Source organism: Mixophyes fleayi, chromosome 3 (assembly GCF_038048845.1).
Source record: "Mixophyes fleayi isolate aMixFle1 chromosome 3, aMixFle1.hap1, whole genome shotgun sequence".
Classification (NCBI taxonomy): Eukaryota; Metazoa; Chordata; class Amphibia; order Anura; family Limnodynastidae; genus Mixophyes; species Mixophyes fleayi.
This window is the reverse complement of record NC_134404.1, coordinates 114,069,008-114,085,622: the sequence shown is the minus strand read 5'-3', so window position 1 is coordinate 114,085,622 and position 16,615 is coordinate 114,069,008. Positions and strand designations below refer to the sequence as shown.

Here is a 16,615-nt window from a genome sequence, read left to right as displayed (position 1 = left end):
GTGGGGTTTCTTTGCTTGATTTGAGTTTTGCCAACAACCATATCTGACAGTATTGCTAAAGTCAATCAGATATTCTACCAATTTATCTATCAACAATAAAGCACCTCACATTCATGTGATAAAGCAAATAGAGGCAAAATGTCCCCTGCACCAAAAAATTTATGCCCATGATGTGCCCGTCACCTAAACAGAATGGAAGCAACCAGTATTCAACAGAAAGAAACCTATAAATTCATTAGGAACTAAGTGAATAACCAATGTACAAGCAATTGCCCTCAGCAATGTCTCAATCTCTATGAATGTATAATTACATTCTCACGAAAACCAATTCATAAAATAGCTGCCTCTGCCACATGTGCATGTTAACATCTGTTGTAAAAGTGAAATAATTCCTACTTACAAATGGCACACATCCCCTTTAATGACTATAGCACATACATCTAGGTCTACATTCAGAATAACTGCCGTAATAGGTTTGGGATAGTAAACACCAACCAGATTATATTAACATGAATGCAGGACTTGCAGAGCTTTAAGATTAAAGGGTCCCAGTGTAGAAACTATGCAATAGCTGGAGGATGGACTGAAAATCAAGAAATTCAGATAAAAAGGAATAGATGTCACTGGGTACTGATGTAAGGCAAACAAAGGTTGTATGAGAAATGAAAAAGAAGCAGACAAGATATGCTTGAAAAGTATGTGCTGGAAAGATGTTTATTTCATGGATTTCTGTCCAGTTAAGTATTTTGGCCTGCAATATGTATGGCCAGCATGAGCAGAACGAACACCAGGCTTTAAATTCTGACACTTGATGTAAATCCAGGAAATTTTTCTAGTACAAAAAGGAATCATACTGCATGTTAACTCTTACTTCTTGCAAGTTTAACTGAGTGCTTATATTTCAAAACTGGTCAATTGTATTTACCGTATGGAATCAAATGTCATTATGTAGAGAACAGACTTTAACCTTCCCGCTGCTGAACATGCAAGCGCTGAAGGGGTTAACAATTCACTGCATTTCCCCCATAGGAAACTAGGCTGATAATCAAAATTGGAAGATCAAAGTTTATTTTATTTTTTTGTTTGTTTTTTTCTTTTCCTTTTTTTTTTTTTTTTACTACCTGCATACAAAAACATATTGCACATCAAACAACCAAAACAAAAATAAAAATACCATACTAAGGACTAACATATGCAGTTTTTTTTTTATACAGGAGAAACATTCTGGAAATTGATCTTTTCAGTAGTTAGGATTATGCCATTGTGGACATGACTACGTTCGGTTTAGTGTTTATAGCAATGTTTGATTTTTAAATACTGTACAGTTTAATAAATAAACCAAACAAAGCTCCAATGAAGAACAGTCACTGCCAGTAGCTGCAGATGAATATTTGTCTGTGTTCCAGTGGTCTGCAGTTTTCCTCCATACAGCTTTTTCAATAAAAAAACAAAAACAAATAAAAAAAAAAAAAAAAAGAAAACATGTATTAAAACGACCAGTTTCCAGACCTAACCAATGGAGAAGTTACAGTTCAGTGCAAAATACTTTAGACTGCATTTTTCTAGTTTCCTCAGGTGAAGAAGTGGTTGCATATTATTAAAAATGTAACAAAAAGCAGCTAATGCTTTCAGAATGATTATTATGCAGGATTCCCCCCCTCCCCCCCAATTCAATGCCATATTTGAAAACAAAACATTTCCTATAGCCAGCACTTTTTTTTCTTCTTTTAATGTTTCGTATACTATCTCAAGGCACATCTGATGATGTATTTAGAACACAGTAGGTATCAACTTATATTTAACATGTTTATCAGGATCCCTCCCCTTTCTTTATTCCAAATGGAGGAACTGAAAGTGTGGTGTAAAGACTGGCGATCCTTAATCTATCTTTGGCAAGCTTGTACAAGCACTATTGTAAAATGTAATGTAAAGGAACTGTAAACTAGGAAACTCCATTTAGGACACCCCATTCTGTATGGCTTCTTGGTTGCTTCCATCTTGACAGCTTGCAGAGTTTTTTTCCGGGGCTGTTGTCTGTGACTTTGAAGCACTGTCACTAGAGGACCCGCGGGGCCCATTTATGACCTTTTCTGAAGGTCCGTGTTCTTCAATTACTTCCTTTACCTGTAAAACAGATATTTCAGTAGGCGCAACCCAACCATCAAATCAAAATATGACCGAGAACCAATTAAAAGGCAGCACTTTAGAGTGATCGTTCATGTCATCAAGCAAAACACTAGACACAGGGAAACTGATGGAAGCCAATGAAAATTGGTCAGAACTTTGCAACTTTTAAATGTTACTCAGATGTAAACTATTTATAGTTTTGTATTGCCATCACTGACGGGTTTTGTTAAATGTAAAAAATGCAACCCATGTAACTGTCAGCAAGCTACATAGCATATGTGTAATACATTTCTAAATGTCTCCTACCTTCCATTAAGTGGGTTACTAAGCAGATAAGAGTGAATGTAGCTTTTCATAAAGCTTTACACAATCTGACATATCCTTCTACTCTAAATTTGAGGGGGACTTGCAAGAAACCCAGGTTCCTAATTTCCAACTTGCCAATTCAATGTTATATTTGTTTTTCAGGCTAAAATCAAAAAGAAACAAATTTTTACCATGGCTGGCAAACCTGAATCCCAGATTTAACTTTCACCAACGAGACTCTATTCTTTCCATGGCTGTGCCTACATTTTACTGTTACCATCAGTTTCATGTTGGGCAGGGTTAGGATAAAAATAAAATTGTATTTGAACATCTTGGATACATCCATAAAACTAGGAAAGGCAGATATCACTTAGAGGTAGTTTCTAATCATATTGCCATGGCAGTGACAATGGACAGATCTCTAGTAGAAGAAAATCAAGCAGAAAAACTTAAAAACCAAATCTGTTTTAGTGTTAAAGATATTTCAGTTCTAGTACAGAACTATTTTCTGATGAAACCTTCAGCTCACCTTTTCCTTTTTGCCTTTAGCCAGTGCTTCTTTAGGGAGGTTTCTCTGGCGGCTCTGAGACTCTGCTCTTGAGATATAGTCCGCCACTGTAACTGCAATGGGAGAACATATGTATGACAGACCCATTCAAGGACAAGATGTGGCCCCAACCATCCATAACCACTACCCAGGCTCAAATGACCACCCCAACACTCATTAAAATCACTACAGAGAAACAATTCAAAGCGTTAGCAATACAAAGTGCGTAAATCCGTGCACTATACTCAATCCATACAAAAGTGCACACTAAGTAGTGTTTGCTTATATTTGTTCATAATTAACATGTTACTATTAGTATTGACTGTTATTCCAGAAAACATAATGCAAAGCAGGGTGTTAAACTAGAGCAGACCTTTAAATTGTCCCACTTTGCTAAATGAAGACTTTTAGTAATTAGATCACAATCATACACGATTTTGAATCAAAACCCACATTAAAAACCTTTCCATTGGATCATCATTGCAATACCTGGAAATAAAATGCAGTGCATTTCCATGCAGATTAGTTACCAATAACATCACCCACTTCAGTTACCTGGCTGTCTATCTTCTGCCTGACCCCTGAAGCGACGCCTGCGGCTACGATTGCGTCGCTGGGGTTTTTGTTCACTATCATCTGCAACAGTAAAGTGCATCAAAATCTTATCTACTCTGTTATTTATAGGCAAGTACCTTAAACCTATTGTTATAAGCATTTCAATTCATGTATCAACAATTATAGGTTTTTTTTGCCATGTACAAATAAAAGCAAAATAGCACACGGTTGCTCAAACGGTCATACAGAAAACTTTGGGGAACAGATTATACTTATACTAATAAAGCCTTTAAATAGTTTTTCCACTGGAAATGCTTTCGGGAAAAAAAAGATACTTGAAAAAAAATAAAATGCTGTTTCAATGAGTGTGTGAACTCTCAAATCATTTACCCAACTTGTAACATAAAAACATACCCAAGCCATTTTCATTAACAGATGCGTTGTCAGATTCCGTCATTCCATCCATTAGAGATGCATCTTCATCAGTCCTCCTCCTGCGTGATCGCCTGCGGCGGTTAGTGCTATGGTGAGATTCGCTTGCATCAGTGTCAACTGTCTGGTCCGATTCCGTGTTATCAAGTAAGCTGTATGGGTTACTGTCTGGATCTTTAAGCACTGCGAAAGACAGACGTGCAAGATTAACTATTTCTGTTTATGGAGTGTGGTGCAAAAGAACAATACGGTGCTGTCTAAAGCAGCCAGATGTTTTAAATACTTTTTTTTTTTTTTAAACAGTGCATTTAAAATAATTATATATATATATTAATAAAAAAAAAAAAAAAAGGTTGTTAAAACCTGACTGATTGCTGTGGGCAACGCCAACGTTTACCTTTGCAACAGTTTGAATAGAACCCACCTGCCAGATTACATTGTAACTTATTTAGCAACATTTAGAAAGTATTAAAATGTTATATTAAAAATGTAAGATAAGGAGGTGCACAATAGTGTAACAAACTAATAGGATGCATTACAGTGAAGATACTGTCAATCAGAAATAGTTTAAAAGTTTCTTTACATATCTAGTGAACCGCCACTGGGGTAAGTGTGTCTTAATGACCTAATTTACATGTTCTTTTTTTTTCTGTGTGTAAACATTAGTCTTTTTTATTATTCAAACTGTGTAACAATCACTATATTGTAGAAGGTTGATATAGGCCTAGATCCTAGGGCTACTACAATATGACAGTTTAGCTATAGCAATGAGTTCCACACCCAAGAATGTGTTGGGCATGGTTTCCAGTGTGCACATTTTACTACCTGGTCTGTGGACAGTTCAGAGACGTTCCCAGCTTGACGCAGCAACAGAGAATGTGGACCAGAGGTTTTGAGATGAGCTGCGTAGTTAACCCCCAGTGGTGATTTAAGCGGATAGGTGAACAAACTTGTTATTCATGTGAATTTTAATTGGCATTAAAATCTTCACATTATTTAAGTTCATCATCCCCATATCTCTTTTTTACAGATCAGGTCACCAATTGAGGATGGGCTATATTAAGAGGAGCAGCAGATTTTAAATAATCCAAGTGTATGTGCTTAAAAATATGAACTTTTGGATCCAGCTAACTCAGTTTAGTTCTTTGTACCGAAGACTCTTTGAAGGTTTTTTTTATATTTTTATCTTGCTGACGTGAATTGCAGTAACACGATATATTACTAGCGTTATTCTTTAGGAGAGAAGCACAGTACTAATAATTATATAGATAGGTAATCTTATGTTGACTTGCATTTAACATAAGTAGACATGCATTATTTGACTGTGCGTTGCAATTAGAATTTCGGTGCATGCACTTTTTATTGTGCTCCAAGCAGCAGATCTTTAAATGAAGATATATGTGATTATATAGTTGTACCTGAGCTAATAGAAGATTTGCCACCCCTAGAACCTCCCCGTCCTCGGCCAGCAGATCCACTACGACCTCTCCCTCCAGGGCGCCTTCGGCTATCTCTCTGTTGCCGATTTTCTCTGTCATCTTCGCCAGCTAGAGACCAATCACTCAGCTCATCTTTTCTTTCTGATTCAGTCTCAGATGGATTGGACAGTTCAGAGTTTGTACCTTACAACACAAAAAAAAGGTACTTATAAAAGGTTGCTATCAAAGCATGAACATCAAAATATATTGTATGTGGAAAGTTCCCAATGATTCTGTCCATAACTACATTCTGATCACCTGGCTATAGTGGACATAAAATGAAATGCACATTACAGTGTCAAAATAAACACGGTACTTCCAATTCCAGGCATCAGAAACATTTTGCTGTTGAAGAGGAAATCCTATGTTTGCATTATTTCCCCAAGGACATCCCCAGCAGATGGCATTTTTTTTTTCTTTTTTTTTTTTTTTTTTGTTTTTTAGATACATTTAGATATAATGAAAGCCGAATCTCATACCATAACCAGATGTATAATTTGGGCCCCTACGGCCTCGGCCTCTTCCACTATAGGACCTGCTTCCACGGACAGATGAGGCAGTACTTTCATCAGTTGCATAACCCTTCTCCTTTTCCGTACCTCTGCTTGAAGATGGTCTGAAGCCCATACCAATTTGACGAAGTTGTTCATCTATCTGAAGTCTTTCCAATCTCAGCTGCTCTACCTCCTGAGTTTAGGAAAAGGTAGAAGTTATAGTCTCTTAATAGGCCACCACAAAACATTACAAAATTAGGTGGAAAAAGTTCACTCACTTTTAGGTATGCAATATGATATTCTAGAAGAACCTGGACATTCCCAATACTCTCCTTTGTTCCCACAAATACGAATGGAACCATACCCTGTACAAATAAAGTTCATGTATGAATCAGTCAAGAAGAATTCAACTTATGGGAGACAAGTAAATAATACAAATTAAAGACGCAGGCGGCACATTTGTACCCAGATGCACAGACTCACATCTTCACGAGGTAACTTTGTTTCATTATCCCCTTCAATCCTCACTCGTACTACTCCAGACTTGTCCACAATCTCTTGAATGACTTTTCCATTTTTGCCAATAACTTTTCCTGCACAAGAGTAATATAAAACAGATTTTTATAATATCAAGTCATAGCTGCAATACAGAATAAAGTCTCCCAATTTGGTAGCTCACCAATTCTCTTTAATAACCGTTACAAAAGCAAAACAAATGAAAGTTATATAGAAAGTAAATCTTACCAACAAGGTTTCTGGGCACTTGAATAAAATCCTCTACAAACTCCAAAAAACTACGTGCTTTCTTGACTGCTTCTGCACTCTGAAAGAAGCCATATTTTTTAACTTACGTATTTACATTACAGCTTGCATACAACACACTAAAGGTTCTGCTTACATTTAATCAGTTCACATGCACCAAAACTTACTGAAAATATTAATTATACTGTAATGGATACCCTAAATTTAAATAAGCTGTAAAGACAAAATTTCAGAACTGAATAAAATATTGGCCGAGACCTTTGAAATACAGGTAAAGAAGGGCATTCTGATAACACTGTTAAAAAGAAGATTTTGTATTTACATTAAATCTGTTTCTCCGAATCCTTTGGGAGACACAGATACATTAAATTTTATCCACCAAGTCTGATACTCCTCCTCTCCCTGCAGGGAGATGATATAAAAGGGTTATTTTGCTAAATAGGCCTCACAGGAGAGAATAGGGGAAATTAAAAAAAAGAAACATTCCACAAAAACATAACTTTTTACAGGAAAATAAGAACGTAAGGAAAGGCACCAATGTCCCCAAAGGATTCAGGAAAAAATATTTAACTTGAGAGAAAAAAAAATAAAAAAAAAATATCCATTCTCTTTCATCTCTTTGTGTGGGGGACAGACTGAGACCTCCCAAAGCTGCAATTATGGATGGGTATGCTGAGGAGTGCCAATGCACAGTACCTTCCATCCAAACTAACCTTGTTTAATGTGACAACATTGAACTTATAAACTTAGTGAATATATGAACTCAGGATCACATGGCTGCCCAACAGCTGCTCATGACGTACCACTCTGAACGTGCTGACAGCTCTGGTGGAATGTGCCTTTAAATTGTGAGGAACGGGTTTCCCTGCCACAATATAAGCATGTTTGATCACTGAAGTAATCCATCAAGCAACTGTTTGCTTTAACACATTCCAACCACAAAGAGTATCAGTTTACCTAAACTCAAGAATTTTATTAACATAAATCTTTAGTGCCAGAACATCCAAAGAGTGAAGCGACCCCCATTCCTCTAAAGATTGATCTTGGGGCAATGCCGGGATCACAAAGTTCTGATTTAAATGAAAATGGGTCAACCGCAACATACACCAACATAGTGTCAAATTTCCTATTCTTGCCACCCCTGAGGGCCACAGCATTAGGCAAATAAACTTTAGTTGTCTGCAATACGCGGACAATACGCACTTTTTACCCCCCACTTCGTCCAACTTCGGAAAAAAAGGGGAAGAAAATAACCTATTTAAAAACGTTTTATCCGCCACGGCCGGTTGTCTTGAATGTGGGGACTTGGTCCCCAGCAGAGTCAAGCAACACTGGCATAGTGGAATCCTCCTCCAGTACAAGGAATCCATCGTCAGAGTCCATCGCATCGTCCTCCTGAGAGGAGAACTCTGTCTGAACTCCTATAGCAGTCAACTACAGCAGGACTGACATCAGAAGACAGCAACAATCCAATGATTCTTAAAAAGAACAGTAATTGCAACCTTACTCAATACAGACAGTTGCCACCTCTACCACATCTTTAAGACCGCATCCTGATGAGCTCTCATACAAGCCAAAAAGTGGAGACTGCACATTTCCCAGTGCATGACTCAACCAATCCATACCCTTGCCCATAAGCTCACTGGTTTAAGGAAAGTTTTGTATATGCATGACAAAACTGAAACAGAAAATAAAAAGCAATGTCAGATGCAAAAGATTGCAGTATCAGAGTAAAGTGACCTGAACAGAAAGCGAAATAACTAAACACACTGTAGAATTTAGCATTTAAAAAAGGTGTGGCCAAACATGATCAACAGAAACAAAAAGAAGAAAAGGGGGGGGGGGGGGGGAATCAAATAGGACTCTAAAATCTGTTACCAGAAATCATTTATTCTTTCGCAGCAAACCAAACAATTGGATAAATGGGACTAACCTCTCCATAGATTCGAAATGTTCCACTGTCTTCTTCTAACTCAATAGCTGTAATACCAGGAACCTTCCTGGCTTGCTGGATGTTATTTCCATGTGTACCTATTGCCAGACCCATTAAGTCTTCTCTAACAACAAACTCTTCATGAAATGCTGCTGCGAGTTGCTTTGTACACTAGAAACAGTAATGAATATTAAATAGATAAACATTCAAGAGGAGATGTTTAACAATACAGGCTTAAATTTTTTTTTACTTGTATGTACTATATTAAAAATGCACCAGAATGAAAGTTATTTAAGCACACTACTACTAACAGACAACCTACTTTTATTATAAAAACAAATGTGTTTCAGGAGACAGAACACGTGAAATTCCGTAAGTAAGTCTGTGTCAGAGTTAAACGTTAAAAAAAAAAAAATAGAAATCCAATTTTAGTTTTATTAAATATTGTAAACCAAATCAACTTACTTCTAAATGCTTTGTTGCCTCTTCATTTCTTGACATAAGCATTAGTTTTGTGCGAATACTCCGTAAGTGCATGTCACTCAGTATAGTTACCCGCTTCACTGTTGCCTCACTAGCAGACTTCAAACAAGAATGAAAAAAACAAAAAAAAACTATTAATACACCTAAACCGAATGCAATTAACTATGAAAATATACCATATGAATAAGGTTAAACATCTCAAACTACATATAGTCAAAACTGCAGATTGATAAGATAACCATACATCCATCATGCTTAGGTAGCTGGTTGTACGATTGCTCAAAATATAAAAAGAGTCCACTAAATAAACATTGGTATTAGTTAGCAAAAAGCCAATTAAGCATTCTAAGGGGGGAATTCAATTGTGCCGATGAAGATCGCAGCTGCGCACATTTAAGGGTATTGGGGTACCACAACATTACATATTTTCCTGAACACCTATAGGGAGAGTGAGGAGAAATCCACAATATATCTCCAATTGAATTCCCTCCTAAGTTTGTTAAAATTCTAAGTTAAAGAATAGAAGATATTTAGTAATTTGCCAATCCTTTCAACTCACTCAAACACAAGAAATGTTTCCTTCCTATCCATTAATATAGTTCAACATTTCAAATTATTTATCTAAAGGAAATACTTTAATATATTTTTATTTAATTACACACATGGATCCTGTAACCTGCAACTGGTATAGTATCTTTGGGATACTAGGTATGTATCAAATATTGTCTGACCCAAAGCTGTCACAACTAATAAAAGAGTCACTGTCAATAATGAACACTTCTTAATCCCCTAAAGTAGAAATGATAAAAGCCTTGGATCAATAATCCCTATGATGTCCTCTACTAAGTACAGTAACGGATATCATTTTTGAAAGTCAAGCATACAACTCATTGTTAATGGTAAAGCAATCTCCTATTTGCAACTGATGACCTCATGTCCTCAGTATGATCATTTGTATAAAAAGTTCATTAGACAAATCTTTGTACTGACCTTAAATATATTTATACATTATTAAGTCACCTCTAACAGTTACTCTCTTGCATGTAAGCTTTATTTTTTTGCCCACCTCTATACTCAAGTTGTCTTTTGTCCAATTTACAGAGGTGCCCATATTCAAGATTTTCATTATATGCATTTTTCCCAATTTTAGGCAGACCCTAATTTTTTGCCTTTGTAGCAGCTATCTGACACTGCTCTGAGATTTAGCTTTCTTTCAATTAGTATTCCCAAGCCCTTTTCCATCAAATGTATTCCATTTAATATGTAACTAGCAGGTTCATTACCACAGCCTAATATATATACACTGATAAGTCACAACATTAAAACCACATGCCCAATATTGTATAGGTCCCCCTCATGCAGCTAAACAACTCTGTCCCATTGCAGCATGGGCTCCACAAGACCTCTGAAGGTGTCCTGTGGTATCTGGCACCAAGACGTTAGCAATCCTTTAAATTGCACGGTGGGGCCTACATGGCTCGGACCTGTTTTTCCCAGCACATCCCACAGATGCTTGATTAGATTGAGATCTGGGGAATTTGGAGGCCAAGTCAACACCATGAACTTTTTGTCATGTTCCTCAAACCATTCCTGAACAATTTTTTCAGTGTGGTAGGGCGTTTGATCCTGCTGTAAGAGGCCACTGCCATCAGGGAATACCACTGCCATGAAGGGGTTTACATGGTCTGCAAGAATGTATAGATAGGTGGTATGTGTCAAAGTAACATCCACATAAATTTCAGGACCAAAGGTTTCCCAGCAGATAACCCAAAGCCTCACACTGCCACCGCTAGCTTGCCTTCTTCCCATAGTGCAACCTGGTGCCATCTCTTCTCCAGGTAAATGATACACAAGCTCCCAGTCATCCACATGATATAAAAGAAAACGTGATTCATCAGACCAGACCACCTTCTCCCATTACTCCATAGTCCAGTGCTGGCACTCATGTGCCCATTGTAGGCACTTTCGCTGTGGACAGGTGTCAGCATGGGCACTGTGACCGGTCTGTGGCTCTGCAGCAAGCTGCGATGCACTGTGTTCTGACACCTTTCTACCATAGCAGGCATTAACTTTTGTTTAGCAAGTTGTGCTTCTTCTGTGGGATTCGACCAGACAGGCAAACACACGCACCAATGAGCCTTTCTTGGACCACTTTTGGCAGGTATTAACCACTGCATGCAGCGAACACCCCACAACACCTGCAGTCGTGGAGATGTTCTGACCAAGACTAGTAATCACAATTTGGCCCTTCTCAAAGTTTCTCAGACCCTTACGCTTGCCCATTTTCCCCTCTTCCAACACATCAACTTCAAGAACCTACTGGTCACTTGCAGCCCAATATATTCCAACCCCCTTCGCAGGTGATATTTTAAACAAGATAATCAATGTTATTCACTTCACTTATCAGTGGTTTTAAATGTTGTGGCTGATCAATGTACATTAAATGTCATCAGCCATTTCAAGGCCCAGTTTGCCATTTAGCTTAAATTTTTATTTTTTTTTAAGCAAATTTACTATTATGTTGTGTGTCCATAACCCTGCACAGCTGGGTGTAACCAACAAATACAGAAACCTTGCTTTCTTGACCATCTATATGGTAGCTAATAAAAACAGAGGACAAGGACCCAATACTGGTCCCTGTAGTACACCACTAATAACCTTAGCCCAGCTTGTATATGTTCCATTTACAATTAACCTTTTGTCTTCTCTATACGAGACAGTCGCATCACAATATCAAACTATTTAGTATTAAAATGTCAACAATTTTCTACCAAAGATCCAGTTTCTAACTTAACTTCTCATACTTATTAGGCATGACTGATCTTTCATGAAACCATGCAGACACTTATTTATTTTCTGCAATTCAATTTCACATGCCTCAGAATCCCTTCAAATAATTTATCTTTGACCAAGGTCAGACTCACAGGTCTATTTTCATGGATCCTATGTTGCTTCTTTTTACAGATTGGCAGAAAGCAAATGAGGTACTGACCCGGTTATGAGGAAGCTCAAATATAAAAAATAATGGTCCATTAAAACTAGGAACTTGGTTCCTTTAGCAAATATGGGTTGATAACACATGCGCCAAGTAGATTATCTTTCCTAATCTTAAAAGATGAAGTTGTTTAACCCCTCCAGTTGACAGGATGAGCGAGACTATACATATACGTATGTTCTCCATCTACACTGCATTACATATACTGCTTCTAAATTCACTCCCCCAGGTTCTTGTATTTTAATCCAGACTTCTAACCATTCTCCCTAGGCACAGTTGCAGAGCATTGAAATTAATAATTCATGGACAATCAATCTTTTACAGAAACATATTATAAAGAAAATAAGCACTCATTTTCTGCCTTCCTTACGTTAAACTATGCATTTATAAGAACAAATCCACTTTTTAGACCGTTACCAGAAAAACAAATAAACTTTCCACTGCTCAGGTACCTTATTTGGTTCTGTGTACTTAAGATATAGCCTTAGCTAGAAGTCATTCACTAAACAGAGTGATAAGTGGGTACTGGCCTATACACAAACTAGCTTCTTTAACAATTCTCCTGTAAAAAAATCTATGGTACATCAGATACAGCAAACAGATGTTCTCTCAAAGTACAGTGGCCCCTCTTTAACCAATCTACTTTATAAATGCCATCATTACTCACCAAGAAATGCTAATGCCATTTAGAGCACACTCCTTTAAAACCAACCCCATTTTATCAATGCTTACTTTTACGCTAAGATGGCAGTATAAAGAGCACTTAAAAAAAAAAAAAAAGGATTTTTTTTTTTTTTACTCACCGTAAAATCCATTTTCTTAGTCCATTGGGGGGACACTGGGATACATTGGGGATTAGTAGGGGGAATTGGAGCTAGGACACTTAAAATCTTAAAACTGAAGGACAGCGCCACCCCTACTATGCCCCTTCCATGGGACCCATCCTCAGCTTTACATCAAAGCCCAGAAGAGAGGACCTAGCCAGGCGTAAGAACAACAATCTAGAACATGAACAACAATCAGAGCAAAAGGGAGGGCGCAAAGTGTCCCCCAATAGACTAAGAAATGGATTTTACGGCGAGTTAAAAATCCTCTTTTCTCTGTCATGCCATTGGGGAACACCGATACCTTGGGGACATACCAAAGATGCCCATAAGGGAGAGACTGCTCTGAAACCACTGCGTATAAGACCACACAGCCAAAGCAGACATCCCGGGATGCAAAAACTGGTAACCTGCCAAAATCACAGGGTAAAAAAAAAAAAAAAAAGGCCTGGACGGACGGCCACTGAGCGACTCAGAACAGAGTTGCTCAAAGCAACACCACAAGCAACCTACTAGGAAGCACCAACTGTCCTGGTAAAAGCAAATAAAATAAAACTGGCATCAGTCTGCCACAAAAAGGAAAGCCAAACAAACCGGGAAGATACCCAACCAGAAGAGAGTGCGCATGTGTTGTCCACCGACACTGGTGCAAATCATATTGAAATAAAAGGGGTAAGTGGCAGAAGAAAAATATCTCCAAGGAAGGGAACCCGAGGGACATTCACACGATATTTATGCATTCAACACACAGTAGTATAGGAGAAGAGTAATTACAAACTGCACAAACTCGTGGGAAGAAAGCCTCGCCCGTAGAATCAGGGTATCAGGAGTCCCTTCACAGAAGCAGATCACAAACCAGTGGTACCAAAGAAAATAATCTCAAGGCAGACTGATGGCCAACCACAGTATGTCCGACAACCAAGGCTGGTGCAGCCAAAACAGAGCCACCAGAAGGCAGCCACCAATAGTAGCGTCAGTAACAGTAGTGGGAGTATGAGACTCATCAGAAACATGAACTCCCAACATGTGCTGTCCGGGTGTCCGTGAACTTGAGTAGCACTGAGGAACCAGAAGAGAAGACCTGAAGCCAAGAGAATTTAACTAGCAGTCCCAAACGATGAACCAGCTGAGCTACCATCTCAATGGGGAGAGCACAGCCCAGAAGGATCCTGATGTAGCAAAACTGTCTCCCATACGTATTAGCCCCGCCCTGGAAAGAATGTGGAAGATATAACCTGGAATGGCCATTTCATGGAGACAGGAATTGATATGTCCAATTCTAATAAAACAATGAAAGGTAGACAGAGGACAAACTAATGATCTGCCAGTCCAGCTAAATGGGAGAACTGAAGCATAGGCAGAAAATCATCCACTGAAGCAAACTGGAATGAAAACATGCTAACGGTACCCAGTCAAACACAGACATCCGGAACCCCAGCAACATCATGCAACAAAGAGACACTTCCCATTTGGCCAGCATAGACTCAACACTGTTCACAATGAATTAGGGCTGGTGGTCTCCGGGAGAACAGTGTTGAAAGTCCAGCAGAGTAACCTAAGCCATTGGGGTGGGATCTCGGACAGAGACAGAGAATCCAGTCATATCTCCCCAGAAGCACTGTTGAGAAAAAAAGAAAAATAAAAAATAAAAAAAAAGGGCGACAGCAGCTGAAACAATGAACCTATCCAAACAGCACTAATAAATATATGTATTAGAGGTAAACAACTTCCCCATCCAGAGAGGTAAAGATCTCCCCCCATTCTCACCAGGCCGGCGAACACTGAGTGCAACAACCACAGTCAGTTTATGTAGCTCTCGTCCTCTCGAAGCCTAGGTTGTCTCCGAGTCATACCACTTGCATGCATAAAAAGCTTACATCCCATGTAGAGACCGTAAAGAACTCTAGTTCTCAGGAACCAGTAAAACATTTCCATAGACCAAGACTATTCCTCCATAGCTGCAGATGTAGTCGCAGAAAGTGCTTATCGCAGCACTCAGTCTCACACCCTGCACAAGGGCACTCTGGTTAGACTGGCCAAGACATCTGAGAATTGCAGACTGTAAATCAGCCTTTAATCTTGGAAAACCAGTCATCAGTCAAGCTGCAGGTATCTTACACAGTGTGAGAAAAAACAAAAACATAAAAAAAAAACCAAAAAAAACAAACAACACACATGAACACACCAGAGAATAAATATTAATGCAAGACCGCACAAACTAAATAAAGGACGAAAGGTCCAATAGTTTGTGAAATCCTGAGGTTCTATGGTTATACAGATAGTCCGGTCACTCCAGGTATAGCGTTATACCCACACACAACTCAAGCCTAAGCAAAGTAAGAAAGAGCAAACCAGTATAGCGATGACGTAATATCACCAGCTGAGGGACTGTAGCACAAGAGAAATGACAGATGTGCATGGAGAAAGGCATCTCGACCAAAAATAACTCACCTTACTCTCCACTATTCGTTATGGCTGCCCAAGCAATTTCTTCAGAGAAGGATGTTGGCGGCAGCAGCGTTAACCCATCTGTTCAACAGCATAGTGTTGCACCAACTTTCCAGCAGACCCCATTGTCTCAGAAAGAGAAAAGGAATAACTGAAACTAGACCCCAGCTTCCTACAGTACCTCTATAACTGCAGTGTTTAAATATAAAACAAGCTATAAAGCAACTAGGAGCTATGGACACTAAGTGCCAGCAAGCCTGACACAATATGGAGAGAAGTAGTTCCCAACGGAGAACCATACCATTCATATTAGCGTTGTACACACTTTACAGCAGGCGTGTGGTATTGGAGGTCTGCTAAACTATGAATACATCTTTACTCACTGCTCTGTCACTATGGCTGCGCCTCCAGTCTGTTGACAACATAAATAATTAAATTTGGTACAAGTAACATGTTGCACAGACCTTCAAGCAGATCAGTCTTCGAAGTCTATTTCACAGACCTTGTAGGGAAATATAAAGAGGCACAGAGCAAGGATATACATGGATATGCATATACTGGTGCATCACCCTGTGGGTAAACCCAATACTGAGAACAGTACATTTGGGCCCCAAAAGTTAAAAATAGCACCTACTAAACTGTATGACACTTACAGCCTCTGTGAGGGCAGTACCAGATGAGAGGCCACAGGACAATTGTACACTACATGTGGCACATCTATAGTGCTGTACAGACTTTCCAGCGGACTCAGTTTGCCAAGTCCCGTTACAGACATGTTGCAGCACACCAGAAAATAAAGGAATAGGAGACCGCCCCTATTATAGCACAATAAGGTCATAAATGAGCCAGAGGTCCAAACGCTAGAACACTGAGTGTTAACCCAAATACTGCATAAAAGACAAAGGGACGCACTCGACAAATAAATTGTACAATAATATATATATTATTATATTTAGTAGCCAACAAGGTAATAAAATAATGGCACCAGTGAGGAGGACCCAGCAGGGAACTATCTGCAGCTATTGCGAGGCAGAAAATGAGGAGAGAACCCCATGCTAGTATCGAGTTTATTCTCCCTGCTATAACCCTGTTGCTGTAAGCAGTGTGTACTACACACAAACACTGCCCCCCCCCCCCCCCATGCCTGTTACCTTGAGGATGAAGACACCGTTCTCTCACCCCAGATCTGTAGCAGCCCCCATGCTACTGTATGGGAGCTGTTAGCAACAGT

The 16,615-nt window shown here is 38.8% G+C and overlaps 1 protein-coding gene across 2 annotated transcripts in view; it reads right to left on the bottom strand.

Moving 5' to 3' along the window:
• Positions 1-696: 696 nt before the first annotated feature.
• FXR1 (FMR1 autosomal homolog 1) overlaps positions 697-16,615 on the bottom strand; it is a 32,370-nt gene continuing 16,451 nt past the window's right edge. Inside the window, exons 7-17 of one of the 2 annotated variants that reach the window (XM_075202181.1) lie at positions 9,100-9,216; positions 8,635-8,805; positions 6,684-6,762; positions 6,423-6,532; positions 6,218-6,304; positions 5,925-6,132; positions 5,386-5,589; positions 3,950-4,150; positions 3,536-3,616; positions 2,963-3,054; positions 697-2,124 (exon numbers count right to left, since the gene is read on the bottom strand). In XM_075202181.1, coding sequence (XP_075058282.1) covers positions 1,957-2,124; positions 2,963-3,054; positions 3,536-3,616; positions 3,950-4,150; positions 5,386-5,589; positions 5,925-6,132; positions 6,218-6,304; positions 6,423-6,532; positions 6,684-6,762; positions 8,635-8,805; positions 9,100-9,216 — 1,518 coding nt within the window. In that variant the 3' untranslated portion in view covers positions 697-1,956. The remainder of the gene's footprint in view (positions 2,125-2,962; positions 3,055-3,535; positions 3,617-3,949; positions 4,151-5,385; positions 5,590-5,924; positions 6,133-6,217; positions 6,305-6,422; positions 6,533-6,683; positions 6,763-8,634; positions 8,806-9,099; positions 9,217-16,615) is intronic. The other variant, XM_075202182.1, reaches the window with a different exon arrangement.